This window comes from Cydia pomonella, unplaced genomic scaffold (genome assembly GCF_033807575.1).
Source record: "Cydia pomonella isolate Wapato2018A unplaced genomic scaffold, ilCydPomo1 PGA_scaffold_79, whole genome shotgun sequence".
Classification (NCBI taxonomy): domain Eukaryota; kingdom Metazoa; phylum Arthropoda; class Insecta; order Lepidoptera; family Tortricidae; genus Cydia; species Cydia pomonella.
The window spans coordinates 65,245-76,122 of NW_026907912.1; the positions used below are offsets into that span (position 1 = coordinate 65,245).

Sequence of the window (10,878 nt, forward strand, 5' to 3'; positions counted from 1 at the left end):
TCAAAGAGCATATAATCACTACGTTTGTACGCCATTGCCGGATACGGCAAGGAAGGAGTAAGAGACGGGACTTCCATACTAGCGAGTGGAATCCGTTTGTTTCGCAAATCATTACCAAAATGTACGACAAAGAACTGTCATAGAACCATAGTACCAACATAAGCAATTTAAATAGTGTAGTACGCTACACGCTTGCGTTTCTTATCGATATCGATAAAATGGGGAGAGTTGAAATATAGACTCTTGTCTACAAATTTTGTACTCGAAATCAAGTTAGGATCGAGTCCACATTTAAGTTGTATGTTATATAGTGGATAGTTCTATGAGTGGACTAATACGTGGTCGAGCTTAATGTGGACCCGATTTTTTTAGAGCACCTTGTTGTTCTTCACCACTAGGAAGGATCAAAGTAGCACTTATCTTCCCTACTAGGAGGGATCACTTTTTTTCCTCTTTTTGCATACTTCTTAGGTTAAATTATTTAATTTAATTACCATTAATTAAATTTATTTAATTTATTTATTTTTTATTTGTACCATAATAATTTCCTCATAGGTGATGTGAAAAGCAGTATGTAAATTTATCACGTGGTAGCAAAAATATTTCCACCTTAGGGTGGTATTCCACCTATCCAATTTCTTGGTCCAATGTCATTGCGTCTCACTCTGTTATTAAGCAAAATGTGAGACGCAATACACATTGGACAAAGAAATTGCATAGGTGGAATACCACCCTTAGGCGTTAACACTTGAATCCCTCACTACGCTAGGATTCTATTTTAGAATACCTCGTTACACTCAGAATGTAATTATAAAATCCTTCACTATTTTTTTTCTTATTTTTTTTTTATTAAAAGCACTATTTTCAAAATGATCTGCAGATACATGTTTCAATAAATGTAACTTTTCTATGGGAAGATGTATCAGGTCTTCGTTCCCAACAAATTTGACCCACTGCCTGCATCTGAAAACATACAGCCTTGGTTATGTACAGTTTATATTCCAAGTGTTTGCTAATGAGATGATCAACTGATTATTTAGCCCTAATATGCATCTATAAATCATGTTTTTTTGGCATCCAATTATCAACAACCCTTTATCAATGCTCTAACTTTTTATGTATTTATATGTCTGTTAATCATGAGAACCGGTCTGGCCTTTTTTTTTTTTTAGACGGAGTGGGAATGCATTTATGCACGGTGTGTGGGACTCGCCGCTCCTTTCCCCTCTCCTGGCAAGAGGGGGGGAGAATTTGGCCCTACCCACTAAACCCACTACGGCGTTTCACCCACTTTGCCGTTTATGAGGGCGCTCTGGGATCGATGACATTCCACCACGGCGCCCTCCGGCAGCCCCGGCTTATCGCCAAGGCACCCTCACGATGGAGGGGGGGATCAGAAACGCTTGATCCCCCTCCCCCCGACATCGTCTATGGGGCCGTGCAGTGCGGGTTCGGTACCCGCTGGCCTTACTAAGGCTCGAGGCGAGCATGGGCTCCCGCCCTCGACCCTGCCGCCTGCGACGGAGAGGAGGCGCATCCGCAGATGCTTCTCGCTCCCTCTCCGCCTTCTCCTTCTGCGACATGACTTTTTCGCAGAAGGAGGCCACCGCTTCCCATTTCCTCTCGCTACCCAGCATCGCCACAATTATGCTGTGTAGCGAGAGGTCCGCAACCCCCGTCACCGCCCTAAGGGCCACTCTTTCCACGACCCAGCGATTGCACTCTTCCAGAGTGTGCTGGGCCGTGTCATCCACTGCGCCACATTCGTGGCACTGAGGCCCCGGTTCCCTCTGTATCTTGTGCAGGTAGTGTCCGAAACAGCCGTGTCCGGACACTACCTGCGTCACCCTGAATGTCAGGGCCCCCTTCTTTCTCCCCAACCACTTTTCCATTACTGGGAGGATAGCCCCTATGGTTCGGGTTCCATAACGGCTATCCTCCATCTTTCCTTAAGGCGCTCCGCGGCTGCTCGGGCCAACCAAAATATGTTAAATAATGACCATTATTGCATAGATGATAGATAATTTTCCACTGAAAATCTTCAACGAATTAATTTTGTGTCATATTGCAAGCAAGTTCTCAGGAAATTTCACATATTTTATTTAATTACTTACACTGATATACAAATAAACATACAATTATCGATAGTTTTAGTACATCCCTAGTTCACAACTAAAAATAATATAAAATATCAAATTTTCGATGTGTTTAAAGCGTGCTGCACCAAAATAAGGTCAAAAGTATCTAAAGCAATACGTACCGGTCTTTATCCAAGGGAAATTTCGCCATAAAATCCCTATTTTCGTGATTTTCTCGAGTGGCTCGCTTGCCACATATTTCACACTTAGTAAACCGTTTTCTCGGTGGCATTGTAACAAACTCGTTCTTTACTCTGATCACGGTTCACTATTTTCGATATTTTCACTAAATAATAAATAAAATAATAAAGGAATTGCACGAAATACCCGAACAAAACATTGAAGCCTTCATAACACACAAAACAATTAGGCTGACAGTTGACTTGATGTAAACTTGACCGAATAAATAGCACTGACGTTTTATTTTTCTTAGTTGGCAAAGATTTGCGAAACAAGTTCCATACAAAACTTATTTTGTTCCTAGTTGCGTCAGCCTGGTTGGCATAATAAAATATGGAGCTAAATCCAAATGGTGCCGTGGAGAAACTTAAAAACAAGGCAATTTTGCAGATGAAAAAAACTATGGATTTTAACTTCTAGCGTCCCGCATACAAGAACATTTAGTGCCTTTTTAATTTAGAATCAATGGTAATAGAAAATATGATTGAATTGTTTCGAACAAAGCAAAACAAAGTCTGTTCCATAAAAGAATGATTAAAATTTTTACAGTACATATGGGGCTACTTTATAGCACTAGTGCGAGAAGTAGCATATTACGGTACTGTGTCGAACATTTAAAGGGCCATATGTACTGTAAAACGTTGTACGATACATGTGCGAATAGGTAATTCGCAACTCGTGTCGATTTAAAACACTCCCTTCGGTCGTGTTTTAATTTATCGCCACTCGTTTCGAATTTCCTATTTTTCGCACTTGTATCGTAATGTACTATATTAGAGGTATTTTGTTATAGTATTAGGAGAGAGGAACGCTGGCAGTTAAAATATACATATATATATATATATATATATATATATGTATATATAATGGCTTTTAAAATAAGTCTTGACCTTCATTTTGTGTTAAAGCAAGTCAAACTTTACTAGAATTTTCAGTATTTAAATTTTTTGTACTAGTAAAGCGACAAATGACAATTTAAATATTAATCAAAACGTACTTGAATACGGAAAATTTAGGTAATAACATTACAAAATACAGTAAAATCTCGATAATTTGGCACTTTGATGGTCCGGTACACCCAGTACCCCGGCAATAAAATAGGGGTGCAAATGATCATTCTTTGTCCACATTTACTAAGTGTATTTATTTCTAAACCATTCATTTTCATTTACTAAAAATTTCAATTTTTATTGTAATTATTTTTGGACGAATGCTAATTTATTTTTTAAAAGAAAAATTAAGATTAAATCGCCTAATGTGGTATGAGCATGTGATCTAGAGGACGAAAATCATGTGATGCGATAGGCATAAGAAATGAATGTTTAGGGCTGTGAAAGCAAAGCCAAGTAAAGGGTATCCACCCTTTACTTGTGAGAAATAATAAGAAATAAATCAGGTGAAAGATGTTAACAATCCACCTACCAATCATGAGATGACGAACGATAAAAAAGTATAGAGGAAAAAGACATACACCGACCCCAAATGATGGGAAAAGCAAAACGAATAACGATTATTTTGACAAAGGATATACTTGAACCGTTCGTACCGAGGCCACTCCAGTAGGCCTCAATAATTGACATTGTATATTTATACTCAGGGCCAGTAGCCAACCTTTTACCCCCACCAATGACAAGGTTAAGGCAATCACGCTATTGCCGGCCTTGGTCGAAGCTTGATTGGGTAACTATGTTGGGGGAGATCGAGCAGAATGGGAGAGATAAAGATGGAAATGGAAAAATGGTCAAGCATATTAGATTAGGATTGAATTGGTTGCATGCTAGGAAAGACATGTGGTTTCGTTCAAGAGCTAAGTGATGATTAGATCACGATCAAAAGGATTGTTCTGTTTGTTTTTTGCCGGTCCATATTGGGATACCCTCCTCCAATTGAGGGGGGATTTAAATCTTCTCGGATCAGAGGTGTAGGGTTAGAACCGGCGTAGCTTTATTTGACGTTTATAAGCGCATTGTAATATGCCTACTTGAATAATAAACTATCTTTATCTTTATCTTTAAATACCAGGTTTTGAACTTGATTGGATTTGTTATGAATGTGTCAAATGGTGTTCGCACTCACTCAATAACGCCTAGGTTCTTAACTACTCTAGCGCTACTCTGGAGAGATTTGGAACTATTATTTATAGCTGACCACTGGACACTTTTGCATAAGTTCTGCCTATGGAGATTGCGTTCCTTAACTCTACCTTCCATAATTATGATGAGTGATGACAGTGTCAAATAATACAAAATGCCAGAAACCAACACATTAAACGTGCAACCTTAACCTTCCTGTTTAAATACTCAATGAAATTCATATGGAAAAATGTAGAAGTATAAAAAAAAACTTGTTTTTTTTCGGCTTTATTCGTTTTTTTCGGAAGTATTGTAACCGAAATTTGCATTGTTTTTTCGAAAGAAACTTGAAAAAAACGAGTCGTTTGGAAATTTTCCTGTATTTTTCCGGGTTTTTTCAACGCTAGTCAAATATGATATTTCTTCAACGTAAAACGATCACATCCATAATCAATCCAGATCAAATATCATAACTCGTCATTAGATTCAGAGTACGCCTCCATGAGAAACGAAATCAGGCTTTTGATCACAACGATCAAACCAGAGCGGCCAATAATAGTATATTACGATACAAGTGCGAATTACCTATTTCGCACATATATCGTACAACGTTTTACAGTACATATGGCCCTTCAAATGTTCGACACAGTAATGTAATATCGACACAGACAAAGTGCCTAAAATATGTATACAGGACCTTATTGCCCATACATTAAAGTAGTGTTTACATATCTTTGGCACTTTTCCGTGTAGATATTTAATCCTTGACTGTACATACCAATCGACATGAACAATCTCCAAGGTCGTATCGAAATAAGAGCAATAGTGTTTGAAGTTATTATATCTGAATCAAGCTCTTGATGGCTGCCAGCTGACTGTACCGTCCTTGCTTCGCTTGTCTATACATAATAGTATTTTATACAATCGTCATATAATAGAGAACTTTTCAGTCGAGTACCGTGTTTAGGCAACGAAGCTTTGATAAATAAGTTACGAGATTGAAAAGCTCGATTATATCACTATTTTATACTATACTTTTTCTACGAGTCAACAAAAATAATGCTTATAAAAGTAATAAAATCTTATTGGTAAACAAATCAAAAGTATACAGCAATATAAGATATGCGAGCAGCCACGATACTTTCATACTCGTACGCGCCCCGACCCTGGAACCGGCGCGGCGGGGTGGTCAACGATACCTTCTCGTAACTCATGAAGCCCTGGTACTTGCTCAATGCTAAATTCAATTTTTAGTCAGTTTAACCGTGTCTAGGCATCTAAGCTTACCTTACTTAGGCAATTCAACATTGCCAATGGCAATGCAACATTTTAATTTTTTTTACGGTTGACAAACCTACGTGAAAAGTACGCATTTATGGTTTTGTAAACGAAATTTTTTATTCAACCATTACAGTCGACGAGTAGAAAAATAGCTTTTACAGTACATATGGTGCTACTTTTTCGCACTAGTGCGTAAATTAGCACATTATGTAACTATGTTGAAAATTTAAAGGGTCATATGTACTGTAAAACGTTGTACGATACATGTGCGAATAGGTAATTCGCAACTCGTGTCGATTTAAAACACTCCCTTCGGTCGTGTTTTAATTTATCGCCACTCGTTCCTAATTTCCTCTTTTTCGCACTTGTATCGTAATGTACTATTGTAAAGCAATTTTCATAGCCCCATATATTTGAAGTAGCAGCAGGGAGTGGCTATACACGCCACCAAAGCCCTTGATTAAGAGCAATTATTTTTCCTAATCGAGACCTCAAATTATTTGAGGGTGTACGTGGCCAGAATGATACAGTAGAAAACAGGTTTCAATCGTGTAAAGTTATGAAATATGGTGGTATAATTCTGACACAATTAAATAAATAAATATTACAGGACATTATTATACAAATTGACAAAGTCCTACAGTAAGCTCTATAAGGCTTGTGTTGTAGATACTTAGACAACGATAAATATCATATATAAATATTTATACATACTTAAATTAATAGAAAACATCCGTGACTTAGGAAGAAATATCTGTGCTCATCACACAAATAAATGCCCTTACCAGGATTTGAACGCGGCCAGACAGGTCGTCAAATTAGAGCAAAAATACATTTTATATCAAGTATAAAGTAGGTAATTTAATTCAAATTGAAATAAAAATAGTTTTATAACTTAATTAAGATAGCCACAGGTGTTTTTATCGCTATAAAGCGATAACTATACAAAACAAGTGGATAGGCAGTTTAGAAATCTCTTATCAATCTTTTTCGAGTAGCGGAAGGCGATGTTTAGACACGCCACCACTGCCCTTGGCCGAGAACCTTGATTAAGAACAATTTGAGGGTGAACGTGGCCAGAATGTTACAGTAGGAAAACATGCTTAAATCGAGATTTGTAAAATCTAATTTATTATCAATTATTTTGATTTTGTGCTTTTTTTAAGTAGTTCTGCTACTATAATATATACATTATAAATTGAAATACAGCCGGCCTTACCAATGGAGGGCTTCGTCACTTTTTCTTTAACTAGTATATGACATTTATTTCGCGCGCTGTTGGCCTAGCGGTAACAGCGTGCGATTAGCAATCCGGAGGCCGCGGGTTCAAACCCCGGCTCGTACCAATGAGTTTTTTGGAACTTATGTACGAAATATCATTTGATATTTACCAGTCGCTTTTCAGTGAAGACAAACATCGTGAGGAAACCGGACTAATCCCAATAAGGCCTAGTTTACCCTCTGGGTTTGGAAAGTCACATGGCAATCGCTTTCGTAAAAACTAGTGTCTACGCCAATTCTAGGGATTAGTTGCCAAGCGGACCCCAGGCTCCCATGAGCCGTGGCTAATTGCCGGGACAGCGCGAGGAAGATGATTATATAACATTTATTTTAGTTTACGTTTGAAACGTGAGATGTGGTGGTATAATAATTTTGTCACACTTGGAGAAAAATACATTTTACATCACGTATAATATAAAGTACTACCTACAAATTTCTATTGCACAAAAATGAAATAAAATAAAAACAAGTTAATTGATTAGGAACAAGTCGAGGGTGTACGTACCTAGCCAGAATGATACAGTTGGAAAACACGTTCGAATTGTAAAATTATGAGATGTGGTGGTATAATTCTGTCACACATTTGAACATTGAAACAAAAATACATCTAGTATTATAATATACTAATTAGGTAATAAATAGGTAGTTTAATTTAAATACATAGCAGTGTGATAACTTAATTAATGTAGCCACAGGTGGTCTAATCGCTATGAAGCCATAATCTATACAAATGGGTAGGCAGTTTAGAAATCTTTTATCTTTTTCGAGTACCGGAAGGCAGTGGTTATACACGCTATCACTGCCCTTGACAGAGAACCTCGCTTAGGAATAAATTGAGGGTGAATATGGCCAGAATGATACAGTATTAAGCAAACAAGTTTAAATCTTGTAAAATTTATTTCATAATAAAAAAAAAGAGTACAGTGAGGGGTACAAAGAGACAGATTTGACGCCTTAAGGTAACGTTGAATATACCAGTCAACCATTTGGCTTAACAGATACAGTTGGTTTGTTGCAGGATTGTAGAGATTGGATATATAGGAGCCTACTGATGACCAGTTTGCTGGAAGATAAAGGCCTGTCAGATATTCGTAAAAGCTGACAATAGGGTTGTTTCCATCTACAAATCTTAGGGCAGAATTGTATCCCAATAAATTCTTTTGGATTATAAGAACATGTTAAACTACTTTCAGGGGACCTGTAATGACCATATTTTTGTAAATATTAAATTTAAAATATCTTTTGGCACACGTCACGTGACCAAACTCGAAACGTCTTTGAAGATTCTGATGACGTCATAACTCTTTGATTGACACTGTTGACAGTTAGACGATAAACAACAAATGAAAAATGTCAATTGACATGACAGTTCGTATCTTGTACGTGTGTATAACTACATACACACGTACAAACCGTGTGTCAAACCGTAAACTGTGACGTCACACAATTTTCAAAGAGCGTTTTGGGCGCGAAAGCAGCTGTCAAAATATATTTTGTTAATTTAACATATTTAAAGCCGTTTTTAATATAAAAGTTGAATTTTAGGGCAACTTTTAGTGAATATAGAACGTAATACAAGCGTTTCAAAAAATTGGAAGCAACCCTATTGCGAAAAACTGACAGGCCGATATCGTGCACGAGTCGAGATTATTATGAAATACCGTAAAACGGGGAAAATAGGAATGGCGGGGTAAATAGCAATAAAAATCTGCTTTTCTAAACTGGTCTGTTAGTCCCATTACTAACAGACAGGAGATCAACTTGTTAATTTCTGAACGAGCGAGGTATTTTTTTCTTCTGGCTACACTGAGCATTTAAATCAGCCAATGACGTTTCAGTAAGAAAAGCTCATTCAAAGTTAGCACAGATAATTGTTCCTGAATCATGGATGTTTTCTATGTGCAACAGAAGCCTTCTTGGCTTATCGTGGGACTTATTATAATATTATTGGACATATTGGACATTATTACACAAATTGACTAAGTCCCACAGTAAGCTCAATAAGGCTTGTGTTGAGGGTACTTACACGAGACAACGATATATATATAATATATAAATATTTATAAATACTTAAATACATAGAAAACACCCATGACCCAGGAACAAATATCCATGCTAATATAATAATAATTTATTTTCATAAACAAACTTGTACAAAAGGATTCTTAAAACGTAAACGATTTGTGTAAAAATGTCCCTATTGTATTTATTTATTAATGGAGAAGGAGCATACATCGTGATTCTCAGCAATGAGGGTCCAATGAAGAGGAAAAAAGTAAAATAGTAGATAACTACCTATTTAAGAAACTATTCCAAAATTTCCATATCGTTCTAATAAAAGTAGTAGGTAATACATAAGTGGAAAGCAATGGCTCCACACGCCACCCCCGCCCTTGGCCGAGAGCCTTGATTAGGTAACAATTTGAGGGTGAGCGCGGGCAAAATGACCCGGAAGGAAAAATTCGATTAGCTAACCTTCGTCATCATGTTGTTATTAAGGAATTGTTAAATGCGCATGAAATTATTAGATAACATTTATGAGGAATAAGGCTGTAAAAGGGAATTGAGATAAGTAAAAAAACTAAAAATATTATTTTAAAAAATATCAAATCCTTCTAGATGTGATAAAAATACTTATCGTTACATTTGGGACTTTTACACACCGGTCTAGGCCTAAGCTTACCTTTTAAAATATTAAATAGGTATAATTCATGTCATGACCGTAATGTAACCGAAAAAAAAATTAGAACTCTTCTTCTTCTTCCTTGCTCTTTCCCACTTTAGGTGGGGTCGGCTCTCCTAATTATTGTGCGCCACGACATTCTATCGAGGGTTGTCGGGTCAGGTAGATTATTCCTATCAAGGAGCGTGGCCATGCTGGTCCACCATGTTGCCGGCGGGCGTCCTCTGCCTCTCTTTTTCTCCGGCAGGTCTAGAGCTTTTTTGACGATATACTCATCATCCCTACGCATCACGTGCTCAAACCACCTTAGACGGTTTTCTGTAAGCTTTTCGGGTATTGGGGCCTTAAAGCTGCCACGAACGTACTCGTTTCGGACTCTGTCTAGCCGCGTGATCCCTCCCGACCATCTAAGCATTTTCATCTCCGTCGTATGAAGTTTATGCACGTTATCTTCTTTCACAGGCCAACATTCTGATCCGTAGAGTAGCGCTGGTCTTACCGCCACGCCATCCTGTAGACTTTTCCTTTGGTACGAACCGGCATGTGAGCATCGCATAAGACTCCGGTCAACGATCGCCATTTTTGCCAGCCCACATTCACTCTATGTGCTACATCCTTTTCTATATTTCCATCCTCAGAAAAAAAATTAGAACTAACAAAGAAAATTTAAAATTACAAATAAGATTTTATTATTAACCATTTTATTCTCATAAGACACGGTACATATGTGTTACATCAGAATAGTACTGCCAAACTGCGAAGATAAAAACACCGCGTACGTACCCGTATCCTACACTTCCAAAATGACTTAAGTTTGGTTTCAACAAAACGATGGGTTTATTTTAAGGAAACAACGATGTCTACACCCTTTTTCTTTAAAAGTTGAGATTTGAGCGTTAAGATAAAAAAAAGGACGGGTTGAAATGAAAAAATAAACAGGGCGCTTACGTCTTTTTCTTCGAGAATGTTATTTAAGCTCGTTGAATAATACAGGCAAGTTAATTTGCGGTTCGAGGCCGGCTCCAGCATATTAATGTGATGATAAACGGATTAACCGTAACCAGAAAGGGTTTACATTGGGAAAATCTCACATTTTGGAGTTGAAAAATTTTATACATACCATTTAACTGTAATTAATGATATCAAATTTATCTGTAAGGTAGACTGGGTAGACTTGATCCTAGGGGAGACTTGGGTCCCTAAATTATAAATTTATATTTATTTAAGACGTTTATTGGGGAAG

At 37.3% G+C, this 10,878-nt stretch overlaps 2 protein-coding genes across 2 annotated transcripts; both read right to left on the reverse strand.

The window, feature by feature from the left end:
• Positions 1-1,358: 1,358 nt before the first annotated feature.
• Positions 1,359-1,943, reverse strand: LOC133534293 (uncharacterized). The gene has a single exon (XM_061873396.1). It carries the CDS (start codon positions 1,941-1,943, stop codon positions 1,359-1,361), a length of 585 nt encoding a protein of 194 aa, XP_061729380.1.
• Positions 1,944-9,732: 7,789 nt separating this feature from the next.
• Positions 9,733-10,215, reverse strand: LOC133534295 (uncharacterized). The gene has a single exon (XM_061873397.1). The coding sequence runs from the start codon at positions 10,213-10,215 to the stop codon at positions 9,733-9,735; it is 483 nt and encodes a 160-aa protein (XP_061729381.1).
• Between the last annotated feature and the right edge of the window lie 663 nt (positions 10,216-10,878).